At 52.1% G+C, this 20,045-nt stretch overlaps 1 protein-coding gene across 2 annotated transcripts in view; it reads right to left on the reverse strand.

Moving 5' to 3' along the window:
* Positions 1-407: 407 nt before the first annotated feature.
* Positions 408-20,045, reverse strand: part of RBPMS (RNA binding protein, mRNA processing factor) — a 167,317-nt gene continuing 147,679 nt past the window's right edge. For both annotated transcript variants that reach the window (XM_045821592.1, XM_045821591.1), the window contains 3 exons: positions 17,518-17,587; positions 9,870-9,976; positions 408-531 (listed from right to left, as the gene is read on the reverse strand). In XM_045821592.1, coding sequence (XP_045677548.1) covers positions 9,928-9,976; positions 17,518-17,587 — 119 coding nt within the window. In that variant the 3' untranslated portion in view covers positions 408-531; positions 9,870-9,927. The remainder of the gene's footprint in view (positions 532-9,869; positions 9,977-17,517; positions 17,588-20,045) is intronic.

A 20,045-nucleotide genomic window follows, 5' to 3' on the forward strand; every position in this document is an offset into this window, starting at 1 on the left:
ACTTGCACCGCCAGTGCACACCTAGTACTGCGGTCAGCACAGCTGTTCCGGAACATCGAACACCATGTTTCTGCCTCACCCTGGACTCGGGCCAGGCAGATTTCTATACATTCACAATACGCTCTGGAAATTTTCATATTTAAAAACATGCCTCAAACATGCAGCTTATTTTAGAGGAAAAAAATAGATATTTTTAAGTACAGGCATTCAAAAGTCGAGCACAAAAATTGTCATCCAACCCAGTGTAAGATCATCCATCCTGTTACACTTAAATGTTTGGTATAAAAATACTCACTCTTGGTTTTATTGTTGACATCTTTTATGTTTTGTTTGAAAATATCTCCAAACTGTACAGAAATGTATGTCAGACCATGCATTCACAAATAACACACTATTTCTTACAATTATACAGTGTAAAAGAGTAAAACATCTTTATTATATTTATTTTCTTCGGGGGGAAAAAACCAGATGTGTGATGGAGGCTGTGGCAAAGTCTTGAAGGGACCAAAACTGGGCAAGGTGTTGTCAAGCCTGAAAGAGAAAGAGGTGTGTGAGGGAAGCAGACTTCACGTGTGTGTGTGTGTGTGTGTGCAGTGATTCCTCCTGGTGCGGGGCTGTGCTTGGAGACACCTGCTGCTGGAGCTCACGCTTCAGAAACTCTCACCTCGGCGATCCCCTATTAAAGTGTGTGCCAACGTGGAATGCGTTTACTGCTTCGCCGGTGAAGACCACACCAGAGTATCAGTCTTAACCTAAGATAATACTTAACTTTCTTTCATCTCTTCTTACTAGAAACCTTTCAACACCTCCTTTCCCTGCAGTTGCAAGGAAATGCCCCCATTTGTTGTGCATCGTGGTGGAAGAAAAGGCCTTCGGAACAATCACTGAGGCGTTCTGATGCCCCTGAAGGAGTCCCTTCTCCCGGGGTTTCCTTAGCTCCATCACGCTCCTTTGCGTCTGGGCTCACGTAACCGTATCGAGGCTGGCTGCCCTGGGAGACCTCTGGTACTGCGTGCGCTCCGCCGCACATTCCACTCGCCCTCCCCAGGCCCCTTGTTTTCCTGCCATCGTTTTACTAACATACCAGACTCACAAATCTGTGGCTGTAGAGGAGGTATATGCTGGAGTAAAACAGCACATACTAAAATCTTGTACAGGGAAATGCTTGTATGTGAGTGGGAAGAAGCTAGAAAGTAGCATTACTACTGAAAACCCATATTATTGTGCTCAGACTTATTTGGGAAAATGTATATTTAGCAGTAAAACCCAAAATTAGAAACATTTTGGTGAACACTCAAACAGCTAATGACATGATTTTAGAAAATACTTCTCCCCAAACCAGGAATGAACAGTGCCTGGTGAATGTGAACTCGGATCCAGCCCACCCTGCCACAGCCTGGTGTGCAGGTGCAGCAGTGGGGCATGAGTCCGGAGCCCCCTGTGACACCTCAGTGGCCCCTCCGACCCCGCCTGCCACCTCTACTTCCTCAACAGGATTCTCTGAGACAGGAGGAAGGAAGGGAACACCTGCAGGGCCTCTCTCTCTGACTGTCCTGCCAGCCCTGATTCCCGGCACACCAGAGGGATCAACCCTCACTCACCGGACTTGGATGAGGGCCCAGCCTGCTCTTTGGTGTAGGTAACATGTTCTGTGATGGATGCTTTGTGAGCAGGGTCCGCATGACCCCTCTTGAAACTTATGTCTCTTCTGCTATGCTCTGATTTCTCCCTGGTAGGGGAGTACGGCGGCCGGGGGGGCGGAGGGGAGGCCCACCGGGATCCCACCGTCCAGGTGTGTGCCGCATGGAGCAGCCCTGGGTGGGTGGCAGGAGAGAATGCCTGGGCTGGGGGTAGGGATCCCGGGCTGCAGGGGGCTGATGAGGCCTGGCATCACGTTTGCGGCTGTACTAGCTCACTTTCCCAAGGAACCCACAACCTTCTGGCCTATCTTGCATCCCCACAAATGTCTGATCTGCTTTTAACTGCCAGAGGACCCTCCCCTCCAGTGTGAAGAAGGCCCCCAACCCCACTGCCCAGTCACTGCCCATCAGGGGAGGAGGAAAGCCAGCTTAGAGGAAGTAGATGTGAAGCCAGTTTCCTTCCCCTGCATTCTTGGCTTGTCAGGCCTGGAATGACACCTTCCACGTCATCCCAGCCTGGCCACATGCCAGGAGCCCAAGCTGTGTGTGTGTTGCTGTCAGGAAACCATTTCTGAGGAACAACGCACAGGGGCTGCACTTGGCTGCCCTTAGACTCCGGGAACAGGAGGGGCCTGCCAGCGGCCTCCTGCAGAGCACCGGCTTGGACAGAGCCACCGTAGGAAAGCAGCCGGCACTGGATGTGGTTACCAGGCACCGAGAGCAGCGGTCTGAAACCAGAGCTGCCACACCGCTTTCAGGGGCTGAATGAACAGGCAAAGGAGCGTCAGCCACACGTGCGCTCTCCTTTCTACGGGCTAGATGAAGTCCCTGTCCTCTCCTCCAGCCCTTGGCTGTGCGTGGTAAGGGGCCTGGCTGGCCTGTTTCTGCTTTCTCTGGAGAGCTCACAACCAACTTGGAGCAAATGCACGTTGCTAGTCCTGACCTCCTTGTGGGTCCACAGCCAATTCCCGGACATTTCTGCCATGACCTCAAAGGCAACATGTCTAATCTCAGACTTGTTAAACCTTAACACAGCTCCTGACCCCTTTCCCTGTGTGTCTTTGCCCCTACACCCAGCCCCCGGCGCTCTGTCCCTGACACAGCCCTGTGCTCTCAGAGCCTTCTGCCACTTCCCGACACCACCACTGTGGGCTTGCCTCTCCTGGTGTGTTCTGCCATGGGTCTTCATCCATTTTGCTGTGGGCAGCAAGATGACAGTGCTGCCTAAAGCAGCCCTCTCCTGTAGACCCAAATCCCTAACACACCCTCCTCAAGGCTCCTGAAAAGCTTGGTCATATTTTCCCTTCCTCCCTTCTTCTGTTCTAACATCCCTCCCCCGCACCCCTGCAAACCTATTCTCTCTCCAATCTCTCTTCTTCCAGCTTTTCCCGATCCCTTCAGCCTGCCCACTTTCTTCAGGAGCTCTCACTGCCTAGACCATGTATTTGGCTTTCTCACAGGATTGTCTTGGATTATTTTCCTCCCTAAAACTATTTTTTCTTACCTCTACCCCAGAAGAGTCACTTGGACTGTGTGGCAAGTGGGGACAATGGGCCACTCCCGGGATGTGGCACTGAAACTCGCCCATGCCTGAGCCAGGCGAGGTGCCTGGGGACCCAGGTTGGGCTCTGGCTACGGGCCCAGTGGCGCCCCGAGCACCTCTGCTGCGCGTCTCCTACAGGAAGCTGGCACAGGGAGAATGGGAAGGGGCCTCTGGCCCGCCTGACCTCATAGCTCTGTCCCCTTCCTCCTGGACTCCTGGGAAGGAAGAATGGCTGATTTTTTGAAGTGAAAAACCTAGAGGGGGGGACGGGAGTCTCTAGTTTCCTGAGCTGTTCCATAACTGCTGCACAACGAAGTCTCACATGGGAAAAGAATGTGTCCCCACGGCCATTGATATTCCCAGACTGAACAGAAGGTCAAAGTGTGGCTATTTCAGTCCCTGTAAACAAGGAAGAGGTTTCACTAGGAATGGAGTTCAAGCCTTGGAATGTACTAACAAGAACATTTTCAACGGAATGCAAAGACATCTGAGAACACAGAGCACCGTGGGGGCAGAGGGTCGGGCTCTGTTTAGAGAGCGGTTTCTCCTCACAGAACCTTCCCTGAAAGGGGGTCATCCACAACCTGCGTGTGGTGGGGCAAACAAGGGAAGAAACGATGTTAAAAATCTCATCAGGTGTAAGTCACAACTGTTCAAATTTTAAGATAACAGAAAATGTTTCCTGATATTTTAAGAACATTATACAATTCTAAAACATTTCATTTCAATTGTCCTTGCTCAGAAAGACCAGTACGTAACCCTCAGAAAAGACCTGACAGGGGCCAGTTTCCCCTCACTCAACTTTCCCATTGTTTGTGGAAGTGCCTTGTGAGCCTTTCCTCCTAGCAGTAAGAAAACACTAATTCCCCTCAATCCATCTACACATACAGAAGCTTCTCCATTTATGATGGGGTTACGTGCCAATAAACCCATTGAAAATACCGTTAAGTCACAAGTGCACTTGATACGGAACATCATAGCTTAGCCTACCTTAAACGTGCTCAGAACATTTACACTACACCACAGATGGGCGAAATCATCGAACACAAAGGCTACTTTATAATTAAGTGGATTAAAGACTTAAGACCTGAAACCATAACACTCCTAAAAGAAAACTAGGCACTAAACTTTTGACATCTAAGCAATATTTTTTTGGCTGTATCTTCTTGGAGAAGAGAAAAAGAAAAATGGATGGGACTACGTATGGAACAAAACTTTCCGCACAGCATAGGTAACCACCAACACAACAAGACAACATTCAGACAACCTGCTGAATGGAGTAAGATATTTGCCAATAGACATCGATAAGGGATTAAATCCAGCATATAAAGAACTCAGTTACAACTTACCACTAAGAAACCCAAACAGTCCAATTAAAAAATGGCAAAGGACCTGAATACACTTCTCCAAAGAAGCCACGTGGATAGCTAATAGACATATGCAAAGATGCTCAACATCATTAATCATTGGAGAATTGCAAATGAAAACCACAGTGAGATACTACCTCACACGTGTTAAAATGGCTCTCAGCATCCAATCAGCAAACGTGCTGGGGAGGATGTGGAGGAAAGGGAACCCTCGTGCACCGTTGGTGGGAATGCAGACTGGTGCAGCCACTGTGGAAAACAGTATGAGGTTCCTTAAAAAAATGAAAACTAAAACTACCCTACGACCCAGGAATTGCACTTACAGGTATTTATCTGAAGAAATATAAAACACTAAACTAATTTGAAAAGATGCACCCTATGTTCATTACAGCATTATTTTAATTAGCCAAGATATGGAAGCAGTCTAAGATCCCATCAATAGATAAATGCACAGAGAGAGGTGCTGCGTACACACAGTGTAAAACTACTCAGCCACAAAGAAGGAAATCTTACCATTTGTGACAACATGGGTGAGCCTAGAGAGTATTGTGCTGAGTGAAATACGAGAAACACAAATACCATATGATTTCACTTACATGTGGAATTTAAAGAAAATTCCACAAACACAGATACAGAGAACAAATTGATAGCTGGTGGGGTGGTGGTCAGTTGGTGAAGGGATTAAGTACAAATTGGCAGTCACCGAACAGTCCTGGGAATATAAAGTAGTACAGCACAGGGAAGAGAGTCACTGGTATGGTAATAACTATGGTGTCAGATGGGTACTAGACTAGGGGTGGGCAAAGGTAGGTTTACAGTTTATATGGAAAACAATTCAGTAAGTCGATAATACAAGAAAGACACACAAATGTAAACCTACCTTTTCCCATCCCTATATCTACACCTGAAACTAACATAGTGATGTATATCAACTGTCACTGAAAACAAAGTTTTCAATATCTCATGTACACGAGAAAACAATATCCAAAGAATGCCGTCAACACAGTACACTACAGACAGAGTGTTGGCTGTTTACCCGCATGCTAGTGCAGCTCACTGCCCAGCATCATGAGAAAGGACTGTGCCACGTATTGCTAGTGTAGGAAAAGACCAATATTCAAAATCTGAAGTAAGGTTTTTACAGAATGCGTATCACTTTTATGCCATCATACAGTCCAACCACCATAAGGTAGGGGCCATCTGTACTTATGATTTTCCCTCCAGAGTTTCTCTAACATTCATTTTTATAAAGAAGTTCCTCCTCCATCCAGCTCCCAATAAACATGGAACAGCATATGACAATGATTTTAAATAAGAGTGGTTTAAGTTCAGAGACTTCCAGACAAGATGGAGGCGTAGGTAGACACACTGTGCCTCCTTGCACAACCAAAAGGACAACAGCAAATTAAAAAAAAACAAAACAAAACAAAACAAAAACCAGAACTGACAGAAAAGCAAACTGTATGGAAGTCCAACAGCCAAGGAGTTAAAAAAGAAACATTCATCCAGACCGGTAGGAGGGGTGGAGACAGGCAGCCAGGCAGAGAGGACTCAGGGTGACGCAGTGGTTGGCAGAGTGGGTGGTCCCACATTCGCATGCAGAAAAACCGGGAGGAACAACTGGGGAGCGAGACAGACTTATAACCCAGGGCTCCAGCGCAGGGAAATAGAGCCTCAAACCCCTGATTAAAAACACCTGTTGAGGTTGAGCTCGTGGGAGAAACTCCCAGCCTCACAGGAGAGCTTGTTGGAGAGACCCATGGGGTACTGAAATGTACACAAACCCTCCCACCTGGAATCAGCACCAGACGGGCCCAATTTGCTGGTGGATAGCAGTGAAGTGGCTGAAAACTGGCAGAGAGCAGAGCAAGCGCCACTGTTCCCTCTCAGACCCTTACCCACATACAGTGCCACAAGGCAGTGATGTGATTGCCCCACCCTGGTGAACACCTAAGACTGCCCCTTTCTATGTAACAGGTACACCAAGACAGAAAAACAAAGGGGGGCAAATGAAAGGACAGTTCAAAGCTCCAGAAAAAATACAACTAAGTGATGAAAAGAGCCAACCTCAGATACACAGTTCAAACACTGGTAATCAGGATGCTCCAGGAACTCACTGGGTGCTTCAACAGCATAAAAAAATCCAGGCAGCAATGAAGGTTGCATTATGTGAAATAAAGAAAAATCTATAGGGAACCCACAGTGATGGGAGGGAAAGAAACATTTTACTGGAACAGAATGAAGAAACAAGAATTCAAAAAAAAAAAAATGAGAGGCTTAGGAACCTCCAGGACATCTTTAAATGTTCCAATATCCGAATCACGGGGGTGCCAGAAGGATAAGAGGAAGAGCAAGAAATTGAAAACTTACTTGAAAACATAATGACGGAGAACTTCCCCAACCTGGCAAAGAAAACAGAATTCCAGGAAGCTCAGAGAGTCCCAAAGAAGTTGGACCCAAGGAGGAACACACCAAGGCACATCATAATTACATTAGCCAAGATTAAAGATAAGGAGAATCTTAAAAGCAGCAAGAGAAAAGGAGACAGTCATCTACAAAGGAGTTCTCATAAGACTATCAGCTGATTTCTTGAAACCTTACAGGCAAGAAGGGGCTAGAAAGAGGTATTCGAAGTCATGAAAGGCAAGGGCCTACATCCAAGATTACTCTACCCAGCAAAATTTTCATTTATAATAGAAGGGCAGCTAAAGTGCTTCCTAGATAAGGTCAAGTTAAAGGAGTTCATCATCACCCAGCCTTTATTATATGAAAGGTTAAAGGGACTTATCTAGGAAAAAGGTTAAAAATATGAACAGTAAAATGACAACAAACTCACACCTATTAACTGAACCTAAAACAAAACAAAAGCTAAGCAAACAATTAGAACAGGAACAGAATCACAGAAATGGAGATCACATGGAGGGTTATCAGCAGGGCAGTGGGAGGGATAGAGAGGAGGAAAAGGTACGGAGAATAAGTAGCATAAATGGTAGGTAGAAAACAGGGGAGGTTAAGAATAGTATAGGAAATGGCGAAGCCAAAGAACTTACATGTACAACCCATGGACATGAACTAAAGGGGGGGAATGTGGGCAGGAGGGGGTGTGCGGGGCAGAGGGGAATAAGGGGCGGGGGGGAAATGGGACAACTGTAATAGCATAATTAATTTTAAAAAATTAAAAATGAGTGGTTTAGTTTCTATTTTATACCTGTGAGATTGTTTTTTTTTTTTTTAAGCCAAATGCTGGTATTAACTTGTAATAAAAAAGTCTAGTTAACATTTTAAAAGGTTCACAATCTCTAGAGGAACAGTCCCCATAGTTATAGTTAGAAATTCCTTCCTGATTCTAGAGGCGCTCCCCTACCACAGCAGCCCGCAAGCTGCCCAGCCCTGACGCCAGAAACCCACCGCGCACAGCCCAGGCCTAGCTCTGCTCTCCAAGGGCAGGCCTTCAGCAGTGTCCTCTTGCTTCAGCTTTGGGGAGAGGAAAGCTTCCACCAAACTTGTTCTTGGAGGCCCTGGATGGCCCACGAACAGGTGAGTGCTCCTCAAACCTGGCTAGTGCCGAAGGCACCCGCCCTGCCTTCAGGCGTATCTGCAACGTGACCCTCAGCCGCTCACCCAGGAGCAAGCCCCAGTTCTCCCGGCTGCATCCCCAGGCCCTCCTGCTCTCTGCATAAAGCCACCATGTGCTCCCGCTGCTGCTTCCGGACTGGGCTCACCTGCACAGGACCCGAATTACTGATGTTTGTGTCCACTTACTGCACTTAGAAGTCACCGTTCTAACCTGTTCCCAAAAATACTGTATGGGTGGCTTTTAACTGGTCTTCAAGTTTCCACAGAGAAGGGGGAAAAGCAGTATCTTGCCTTTTAAAAAAGCTTTACTAAGTGATAGTAGTAAGAATATCATGGGCATTATCATTCAGAACTCTGACAAAAGGAAAACCTAATAGGCAGCTGTGGAATTAGTGGGCTAATAACACCACTGCCCTACGTGCTGTGGAAAACTGTTAACGTGTTGGTAAGTTTGGTTAGCGTGAGAAACAGATGTCAGGGGGAAAGAAGACCCCCAAGTGCAGGTTGCCAGCTTCCCGTCCAGGCCAGGGAGGCGGGCTGCAGAGCCCAGCACAAACCAAGTGCGTGTGCTTCTGGACAGGCGCGGAGTGTTACTGTTCTCAAGACGAAGCTACTCAAGCACCTCCGTCCCTAGCAGGAATCTTGCCTGTCTGTTGACTCATCTTTTCTTGAGGCCCCTCTCATAGGGATGAAATTTGTCCTTTATTTGGGCTGAGACATAACCACTGTCAGCTGCCCCTGGCACTCCTGCTGTTCTAGGCCAGGCTGGTCACCTCTTGGGAATGCTGTGTTACTGCTTTAAAACTACACTCGCTGCTAGAAATAGATGAGCTGAGAAGTGGCACCTGATGTTGACTGAAAACACAGACAAGTCACCAAAATGATCACCCGCTAGCAAAGCCCAGCATCTGCAGGAATTCCGTGAGAACCCTGTATCATTCAGTCCCGCCCAAGGACAGCCACTCCGCAGTCCAATCTTGGCCCTCGACTGTCTCCCATCTCGAACAGTTTGCTTCAGGACCAGTTGTTCACGGCAAACATGTCTGGGTCGTTGCACCAACTTCAGTTCTTACCCTGACAACCCTTTCATGCTGGTACCTGTATGACCAGTTACCGCCTCTCAGGTGACAAAGGAGAGAATGTGCAAGTGTATGGTTCAGTTTTCAAACAAATCACCTCTCAAAGAGCCTCCCAGAGTGAATTAAGTTCTAGAACCAAACTATATTTGGCATTTTTAAAGAGGCTCATAAAAATGTCCTTGGGTCATCAAGGAAGAGCTGCATTGCCTACAATTGGAATAGTAGGTCAGGGGGAATATACATAACACATCTGCAAAAGGTTCCCACCACAGTGCTTAAATACCTTAGGTGGGACATCTCATCCACTGATGCTACAGGACGAGCAGATGTTGATGGCCCAGCCTAGGATGGCTGTGGTGACAACCAGGAACGGGGGTTCCGTGCTTTCAGAGTTTGCACAACTCTGGGTTGCTATCCCGGGACAGCCTTCCCTGTGCAGGCCGTGGTTGGAGGAGGCAATGAAGAACCAACCCCTACCCTGAGCACTCCACACCAGCATGTCCCAGCGTAGAGCACCTACTGGGAGAGGTGTATCCCTCAGACTGCTGAGCCCCACCCCCTGGGGCCTGAGTTTCCCAGGTGATGCTGGGTGGTGGTCCTGACCCCACCCCAGGACACACTGCTTCTCCGGAGGGCCTGTTCAGCCTCTGGCTTTGGAACTCACCGGCATGCTCCAGTTTTGTGGAACAGCTCCAGAACAGTAGCCACCATTGAAGGTTGCATTAATAATACCCACAAGACAGATTGCAGCCACCATCACACACCTGGAGCCTGGGGTGGAAAGAGATCGCCAGTTAATTAAACCCATTAGCAGTGTGCAACAGTCTCCACCCCCAGCCTGGCCTGCAGCTGGGGTTCCCTGGGCCTTTAAGACCAGCCTCTTCTGAGTCAAATGCAAAGGGACCGTGTCTGCTATTGAGCTGAGCACAAGCGCCACTTGAGAATGAATTTGTATCCGTGGCATGAAAAGCTCACAGCCAGGACAGCCAGCTTAGGATGTGCTGGGACAAATGAGGGCAGGCTCTCTGGCCAGTGGATGGTAACAACCAGATTCCCCTGCCCACCCCCCCCCCACCCCCCCCGGTCACAGAGGCGTGAGGAAAGGGCATCCGGAAAACCGTCTCAGGGGACGTCTGCACACGTTCGAGAGTATGAAGATGGAAACCACCCGGTGGCAGAGCGGCAGCACCAGCTGCAGCCCTTCCCAGAGGCTGGGTCCCCAGGACTGAGCACAGCCCTGCTGAGAAAGGCACAGCACCCGGGATCCCAAAGGGAAGGGAGCCCAAGACCTAACCAGTCCAGCGCCTTCTCAGACCAGAGGAACACCTGGGCAGCCCACGGCCACAAAACCAGGTCTCTGGGAGATCCCCGTGGTGTCATGGGCACCTCGGAGCTCAACTGTACTCCAAGCACCTACTGGAAGACAAAAAACCCGAAAGGAAACACTGGTGAGCATATCCGTCTGTTCCCTAGGGTCTGAGAATTTTGCAATAGGAGGGTGCAGAGACCCAGCAAATAATAAGGTTTGTAGTACTCCCCCTGCAGGCAGGGCTGGCTGGGAGCCAGTGGGCGTTCACGAGGCTCCCTGGTGTTGAGGAAGGAAGCCCACCGGCCAGCACTGGAATCCAACGGCTGCCCTATTCCCCGCTAGCAGTTCTCACTCCAGCTCTGGCCGCCACTGCTCTTCTCGCAAACAGGCTGTCTGTGGCAGGCGCGGCTCTGTGAGTGGGAGTGCACAACATACTGCGGCTAGCCCTCGGGATTCCCCATCAAAGTCTCACCAGTCTTCCAGCATGGGAAGCTGGCCCTTCAGAAGGAGGCCTCGCAGCACTCGGGGTTCAGGTGAAACCCAACTCTGGGATTCTGCGTGAGGCTGAAGGAAGATCACCTTCCTGGGGCAGCTCTCAGAATTAAGGGGAAAAAAGTCTTCCCCACAATTTCACTGTAACAACAATAAAGGTGAGTCAGTGTGACTCTAGTCTCCTAGTTACAGTAGGGTTATTTCAGGACAGGAAAATACTCATCCTCACAATCAAAACTTACCAACTCACCCAACTTCTCTCATCTTTTCTAAACTTGCCAAGACACGGGGAGAGGGGGGGACACGACACGGGACAGGATGGGGGGAAGGGAGCACCCCACAGCAGCAGCAACAGCAGACCGGGGGGCCTTCCTGGGGCTGCCAGACCACAGCTGCATCTGTACGACACCTACTCGTTAAGCTAGACTGAAGTGTCCTCTCAGTTTGACCTCGGACTGATAAAGAGTCCAGGAACCCTAGCTGTCACCAGGTCCCGGACTACAGGGTTTTACCACCCAGTTGCGCTCTGCCCACTTTTTACATCAATGGCATGTGCCCACACAGGCCAGGCCTGTCCTCCAGAGGCACTGGGAGATTACTCCCCAAAGAGCATACAGCACAGGGGGGAAGGCTGGATGTGTTCACGTTTAGCTTTACGGAGAGCATGTGAGCCTTCTGAACCCCCTCTGTCAGCCTAGGGGGACGGGATGGAAGTGCAGGGTCGGGGCCCAGGCTGCTGCAGGTGGCCCTCACCTGCAACTGTTCTCCAGCCCCCGCTGGGACTGGACACCTGGACTTAGCACATGGCTGCCCTCACTAAACTCTTCCTAGGGCCCAGGCGACTCTCCTGGTGCACGTGTAGACTCTCGGGGGTCTCAGAGACCTCCCAGCGAGACTTGTAGAAAACAGAAAATGGGCAACAGTGGTGAGATCGCAGCTCTGACAGCACTGGGCTGTCGTAACAGTCTTGGTGTGAGCTGAGCTCATGCACGCATGCGTGGCTGGCAGACGTCTTTTGTGTTATGAAGCCGGGAGGACTCGGTAGTGGCTGGAAGGGGCACCCACCAGCTACTGGCAAGGGGCAGGTTCTCGGGCCTGTCCCTCCTTGTAAGCCACAAGGGAAGTTTAACAGGCCCCAAGGCTCCGGGGAACCAGAACCAGGCTCCGCACGGGGAAAATGGAGAAACCTCTTGGGGAAGCGCGCAGGGCCATGCTGCGCAGGCTGCCCGGGCGCACTGTTCTCTGCCAACGTGCCGTGAGGCCTCACCTAACGTAAGCCCGCTGTCCTTCAAGCCTGCTGACTCTGATTTAGCCGAGGGTGAGCAAGGAGAAGAGGGTTAGTGAAATTACTCTCTAAACTCGAATCAAGTGAGGTCTGTTCTGATAAGGAACCCCACATAAATCTGGGAGAACTTGGGGTCTCTGTTCGAGGGGTGTCAGTCGGACCTGGACTCCACTGCTCCACCGGGTAAAACGAAGTGCCTGCCAGCCCACATCGCCCCGCTGCCCTTGCTTCGCCCGCACCCTCCCCATGACAGTCGGCCCCACGAAGGCAAGGGTTTTGTCTGCTGCGGCCGTTTCATCCTCAGCACCCACAGCAGTGCCTTACACACTGGGGACGTTCGGTGAGTGTCTGTGTGTCAGGGAGAAGGGGAAGGGCAGACCAGCGCTGACTTCCACCTCGTCTCTGGGCACGCTGCCTCGTGGGAGCATGGTGCCCGGGTCTCCCCTAGGGCGCAGGCGGGGTGACTGCAGGAGCCACGGCCCCCGTCTGGGCCTGTGTGAAGACTCGGTGCCCGTCCTGCTCCGCGCTGCCCCACACTGTGCTCTGACACACGTCCAGCGCCTGGGACTCCTCTGATGACGGCTCCGTCCCCAAGGCCCCGGGCTCAGAGGCCGATCCTAGGCCATGCCACCCAAAACTAAACGTCAGGAGTAAACAGCTTCAGATTCTGGCCTTATCTCCTGCTGTGTCCTGCTCTAATGTGGTGAGGCTGTTACTGCTATAATTTCTATGCTGTCGTCGTGGTCCACGGCCCGGGAATTTTCATGAGTTCTTGAAGAACCCCTCCCACATCCACCCCAATGCCTAACACCGCCCCTACTGCCGCTACATTTGGATGGCCAAAAAGGAAAGCTGCGGAACTCCCATTCCCTGTGAGAAGTGACTAAAAACTTCCTCACGCCTTCCTGCCCTCGGCACACCTGGGAGTTGGCCATTTTCGATCGCTAGCGTGTATTCTGTCTGGTGTTCTCTGCCACAAGGCTGGATCATAGCAAAACTCCAGTGACGGGCAGACACAGCTTGTAGTCTGATTAGCTAAGCACCATCCATCAACATCAAGGAAGATAAGGAACAAATTAAAACACCCCTAACCCCCACCGCTCTGACTGTGCACCTTGCGAGCTCGCCCTGGCCAGCTCTCGCGCCCCACGCCGACTCCGGGGTCCCCTCTCAGCAGGCTCACTGGGACCGTCCCTCTCACATGTGTGTCCGTGACTCTCGCCTACTGGAGGTTTAAGCCCTTTTGGGGCACAGGCTTGGCTTTGCACATTTTAATGTCTTAGCACATAGCAGACACATAATACATGTTTGCTTAAAGAACAGAGAGTTTATTTGCCTTTATAGCCACTGATTACCCTTCAGAAACAGGAAGTCAAAGACGGTCAATTAAAAAATGCTTGAAGCACCTCTGGGAAAAGCAGGCCCAGGACCACTGAGGGTTTGGAAGGATGGCATCCTGACGGCCACGCGTCAGAAGTCACCGCTGCTCTTGTCTTCTGTTCTGGTGCCACCTTTGCACGGGGGAGGCGGCCCCCTCTGACGGCAGGAAGGCCACACGGGCCATGGGGGCCACTGGTTGGCACCCACCCTTCATTTGGCCTGAGATACTTGTGAGGTTCTACAATGTGGTTTCATCCGCACCACTGCTTTGAATTCTAACACACATTCCCCTCAGGCTGCATAGCCTGGATAATGAGCTCGCTTGGAAGGGATCCAGAGCCTGGAGGGCCCGAGTAATGAACCCACACCGAACCGGTCTAACTTCAGGTGGGACCAGAGACTGGAGTCCACCAACTGCAGCGGGAATGAGCACAATCACCTGTCCATCCTCCTTCCTAACCAGGTCCTGTCCTTGACACGCTCCGGACCCCACGAGAGGACGCTGGCCCCGAACCAGCAGTGCCTCCCCAGGAGACGTTACATCTCTGTGCAGACCCCACAGCCTTACATGGGCCGTGCTTCCAAAGAGGGAGCACCGCCGCCGCTAGGTGTCTGGTGGATGGGTCAGTGGGGAAGGACGATTTGGAAAAACTTAGGTGAGCCTGCTGTAAGCACGGAGAAGGGTCTTTTGGGTTGGAACCTGTGCAGCTGCTTAAAGATCACGTCCTCCTTTTGGCCCATACACATTTAAAATAAAATCCTTCTGTAGGCCCTGTGCCACCACTGTGCTTTGCCAACCGAAATCGCCAACTTTGGAGGTAAACTCTCATCCACTGTCCTACGGTGCCTGTCACTGCCGACTGAGCAGCTCAACACCACCCCTCCCAGGCTCCGAGCCTCACCCGCTCCTCGGGCCGCTCTGTGTCCTCCACAGGCCGCTCGTCATCTCCCGACCCCTCACGTCTACGGAGCCTCAAGGTTTTGTCTCACCGACTCTCTCCTAACTTCGTCACTTCCTCAACCACCAGCGCACCCTGAACGCAAACCTGTACTTCAACATGCGTGCGTGAACTCTTCCCTGAGCTTCAGGATTTCAAGTTATCTTGTCCTAGACACCGCCAGGTGAGTCTTTACCGGCCGTGGGAAATGGGGAGAGAAACACACTGTCAGAGAGGTGCACGTGAACAGTGCCTCCTGGAACGGTAAACATGACACCCTGGAACGGAGGTTCGCACGTGGCGAAGTGATTGAGGCTTTTCTGAAGTACGCAGCAAGGGCTGAGGACACGTAACGTAAACTGTAAAATCAGTGATGGGCACACGGACGAGGAGCATGGACTTAGGAAACACTCGACCTAGCGGACCAGTAAATATACCGCAACGCTTAAAAGAGGTGCTTTCAGGGGGAGAGTTTCCCCTCAGCAGTGAACTTTTAGATTTCACAAAATAGTACAATATTTTAAAGAATACTTTAGGTATCTACCATGGACTGCTGACTTTATTTTTCTAAGAAAAGGCATTTAAAATATAATTACAAGAGACTAAATAGTAATGGGAAAAATACAATAAAGATTAAATAAAAAAATAAACAAAGTGCAACTGCAATGCACTAACTACCATTTCATCTAAAACGGGTACTTGAACACACACACAGAAGAACGTAACTTCAGAGTAAGGGACAAACCCAGGTGACTTTAAGGAAAGAGGACACTACATCGTCTTGACTTCCCCATCGTCACGGATCAGTGAAAAGTATCACAGATGGCTCACAGGTCCAATGACACACACACACACACACACACACACACACACACAGGGGTGGGCAAAGCAGGTTACCAGTGTGAGTACATGAAACAGAGTTTACTCCTGCATTATCATTGATTATTGGGTTACTTCTCATAGGAACAACTGTACGCCTCCTTGCAAATGGTACAGGTTTTGGTTAAGAGTTTAGGGTACAGTTTCCCAAAGTGCACCCTATGTAAAACATCAGTTTCCCACGATTCAGTAAAAAAAGAGTTCCCTGGCCTCAAATGTGAGAATGACTGCATCCCAGAGTTCTCCAATCTTAAAGATGCACGATGCTCACACTGTTATCAAGGTTCTGAACATCTTTTGGTGCAGAAATTGGTTTGACCCTGACACTGGGAGCGTTTACGAGTTGGTCTCCACCTGCAATGCTCCCTGAGGACTCGGGCTTCGGCCACTTGGGGCAATCTGCTGGGCCGGGGACGAGCAGGCACAATTCTAAGGTGTTGAAGTTGGTGTTTTAAAGCAGAAATGGTGCCCCAACTAACTTATTTTCACCACCAGAGACAGATCCCGATTGGTCGGGGTACGGGGCCCACTGACCGAGCACGCTGCCAACTCTGCCGTGGGGTCTCTGACGCGCGCATGCCCACCCATCAGGGGCCGCGCTCCCGTCGGTGCGGCCCTTCCTTCAGAAGGGAGGGGCCTTTTCTCTGCACCAGGAGCGTCGCGCCCCGAAGTGCCCCCGCTGACGGTAGGAAGAGCTTTAGAGGTCACCTAGGAACTTGCACCAAAGGTGACCTGACCCACTGACTGAGACCTGAGGCTAGCAGGGCAACCTGCCCGTGGAAAACAAAGCCCGGACCTCGGTGAACACCCACGCGGCACGCCTCTCCCTCCCCGCCCACGGACTGGCGCTGCCGTTTCTCCAGCGTTTCCTCCCTGTTTTGTGAGGAAGAGGAGAGACCACGAGAAGGTAGACCCTGCCATTTAAAGGGGTTACTTTAGGGCAGACTCCCCAAATTCACACTTTGAAGAAATGTTACTTAGTACTTAACAAAAAGGCAGTCCAGATACTGAATTAAAAAGGCACTTGGAATTTTCATAGAAATTCTACATTTGCAGGGAAAACATTCATTTGAATGTTCTCTGAAGCAAGGGTAGGCCTACAATAAAATGGCACGAGGTCGCCGATTCAGGACATCCTTTCCCTCAAGATGAGACACTTTCAGGAAAGCTGTCCTGCTGGAACCGCCATGCTGGCTGCCCTCAGGGCAAACACTGGGCATTTCAGAAAGCTCAGAGCGTGCGCACCCACGGGGGAGGGACTGTTTGCTCCATGACCCGACCTCTGCTGACCCACGAGCCAGACCCAGGCCAGGACAGGGCTGCTTCCCATAAACCCCTACAGAGCCCGTTGGACGCAGCCCCCCAGGGCCCCACAGCCCGCTGGGTCCTGGATCAGGCCCCTGTGAGCACGTGAGGTGCCTCCCCTTTACCTGGGGAGGTCGCACCAGCACCACCGTCCATTCACCCCTGTTCTGTGTCTTTCTTTAGTGACCACCACCTTTAGGTGGCACACAGGAGATCCATGATCTTGCCACCACCTAAGGGGCGCCTCCCACGTAAGTCCCTTTGACAAACTCCTGATGCAGTGCTGACGTTTTCTCTCGGCCCCGGGAAATTTTACAAATGTTACTGAAAGCTGTAATATGCATACATACGTGCACGCCGGGAAGTTAATTCCGATAAACTCCAAGGCTCCCATAATAAACCCCTGTGTCAAGTAAGACGACCTGTGCCTGGAACTCAGGAAGTCTCTGGTTGGTGCTGGCAGCAGGGCCACCACACTGCTGTAACGAATCCCCGACGCCTGTCCTGACACCCACCCTGACTGCTGATTGATGGGGTGGGAAGGCCAGGATTCAGTTTTTGAAGTTAGGGGAGCATCCCGGCTCTGGCGCAGTCCCAGGTGAAAATCTCGGCAGAGGCAGGGCGGAGGGTGTGGGTGCCGAGAGGGCAGAGCTGCCTGCTGACTGCCGGCCTGCTCCTGTGCCCCAGGCACGTGCCCCAGCTGTCACTGACGCCCAGTACTCACGTAGTATTCAGCAGAACTGACGGGACTTCCAGCCCTGAGAAGTGGCCTCGGAGGGAGGGAGCCAGCGCATCTGCAAAGAGATGTGGGGAGAAGGCTGTGAACCAGGGCTCCCAGCTCGTGTTCTCGCTCCCCGCAGAAGGTCCTGCTGGGCGGCCAGTTCTCCGGGGTTGGCGCTGCCTCCAGACGCCTCCACACCCTTGGAGAACTGAGGCCACGCCGTCAGGAGAACACCCACCTCCAAGAGCCCCGGTGGCCTTCCATTTCCGAATCACCAGCATGGCTCGGCTGAAGTCCGGCCCCGAGCCCCCCTTGCGGCACTCAGTCCCACCTAGGCGGTTGTGGGACTGTAGGCTGTGCTCAGTAGGCTGGCGGGCAGGCTGCCCAGCGGTTTCCTAAGCAGCATGTGGAGACATGGATCTGCTCTGATGAGGGAGGGGCAGGTTGTGCCACCAGCCGGGCCAGGACCAGGTTCTTTTCCTGTTCTTTAAGGAGAAGAGTTTGCCTTCTCGGCACCGTGTGGTGTCTGGTGCCCTGTGCCCGCTGCTCACGGCTTAGAGGGACCTGCAGCCCCGCCTCTTCCACTGGGTTTCCAGAGAAGGCGGGCAGCCCCAAACACAAATGGACTGAGTGATGCTTTGTCCACTGGGCAGAAGGACAAATCTACTTCAGCGGCTTAATAAAATGTACTTTGCAGCAAAACCCCTTCTTCACCAACAGATGAGGCATCACTCTGGTGGAAATGGAGGTGCAGGGGCCCGAGGCCTGCAAGGCAACTCTGCAGATCCCAGTGGCCCCCGCCTCATCGTCCCGGAACTTACAGGGCTGGGGTGGGGGTGAGCTATGTCCTGCTATCCCAAAGGATAACCCCCCACGGTCACAGGGCCCAGTGGGCTCAGGATCACTAGCTCTACTGATCCGATTCCTAAGTGGGCTGTCTAACAAAGGGACCTAGAAAAGCCCACAATAGTATCCCCGGCCTTTTGCCGGCTCCCCACAAAGTTCTCGGAACACCCCCCACGTGCCTCCCGCCCCCAGAGTGGTCATTTCCTCTCACGCTGCCCGTGCAGGGTGCAGGGCTACCCTCGGGACTCTCTCTCCACCTGGGTGGAGGTGCCCAGTCTCCCCTCTCGGGAAACATACCTCAAAGGGCCACGGATGCATTTTGGGTGTCTGCCTGCACCAGGTCCACCTCAGGGAACCCCCTGGGCCACGGTGCATTCGAGGCCCTCTGAGGGACCACACCAGATTAGGTTACCGGCTTAAGGGGGCCCCCAGATGGTCAGAGGGCACAGCTGTGTTCCTCAAGAGCCACCAGCAGGCACTGAAGCTCATTTAAGGCAAGGCCAGAGCTGTTTCAACACACCCACAATTAAAGAGACACGGGACGGGAGGCTTTTCAAGCAGGTCGGCTAAAAGACACGTTGCCCTGGGAATTTAGGGACGTATGCAGGGCAAAGGAGAGAAACAAAGAGGGGAAATGTGGGCGGCAGGAGGACCGGAAGGGAGAGGGAAGGGAGAGGGGAGGGGAAGGGGGGCGAGGGAGACAGACACAAAGGAAAAAAAAACGCGTACCTACCCATGGTTATAGCTCTGTGCATCTGAGTCCACTTGCTCACTAAGCAAAGGGCAGAGCTGGAGCTGCCTTCCCGAGACAGGTGGGGGAGGGGAGGGCGGGGCACAGCCCTATGGCAGGTGGAGGGCTGGGGACCTAAACACAGTGGAGGGGGAGTCTGTGTGCACCAGGATTGGGGGCAGTGGTGGTGGCTGGTGCTGCCCGGGTGTGGGGCTGGGGCGCCCAGCCCACAATGCCAAGGCCTGACGGTGTTCACAGAGGAGACACAGGAAGAGCCGCGGGGTGGATGGCAGGAGGCTCGTTTCAGTGCAGGTGACTGCGGGAAGGAAGCCCTCATCTCCCACGCACCCGCTCCAGCCTCTCGCGCTCCAGCCTCTTCCACCCACGCAGCCCTCGCACTCTCAGTCACACAGCCACGGGCCTGCAGCTCGTGGACCAGCGCGCCAGTCGGCCTGGTCTAGAACCCCCGGGCCCTCCGGGGCGACAAGCAGGCTGATTTGCGCTGTGGGGTCCAGGAAAAGCTGTGCTCAGCTCAGCTGAGGTGAAGTCGGCCAGCTGGCTGATTCCCAGGAAGAATGTGGAGGTGAGGGAGTAAAGACAGGGCCTGAAATCCATCACTCTTGTGCCCCAAGGCTTGGAAACCACTGCACCTGTCAAGAGGGCAGACTCTGCTCCCCGCATTCCAGACACCCAAGGCTGCCTTTTCTTCCAGCTCCGAGGGTGCATCTGCGCCCACCTTCCAGCAGAGGGCAGTGCCCCTAGGCCCAGCCAGAGCTTTTCATCAGCATTTCACAGAGGGGCGGAGCAGCAGGGCTCCTAGGGCAAAAGGGGCTCAGGCAGCTGGCCCAGGTGCACACACAGTTCTGTGCTACTCACTGCTGCCCTCTGGGGGAAAGCAGAAGGTTTAACCCTCCACCCACTTGGGCTGCCTGTTCTGCTGTGGTTTTGGCCATAG

This window comes from Phyllostomus hastatus, unplaced genomic scaffold (genome assembly GCF_019186645.2).
Source record: "Phyllostomus hastatus isolate PE091 unplaced genomic scaffold, TTU_PhHast_1.1 phas_scaffold_46, whole genome shotgun sequence".
NCBI classification, from domain to species: Eukaryota; Metazoa; Chordata; class Mammalia; order Chiroptera; family Phyllostomidae; genus Phyllostomus; species Phyllostomus hastatus.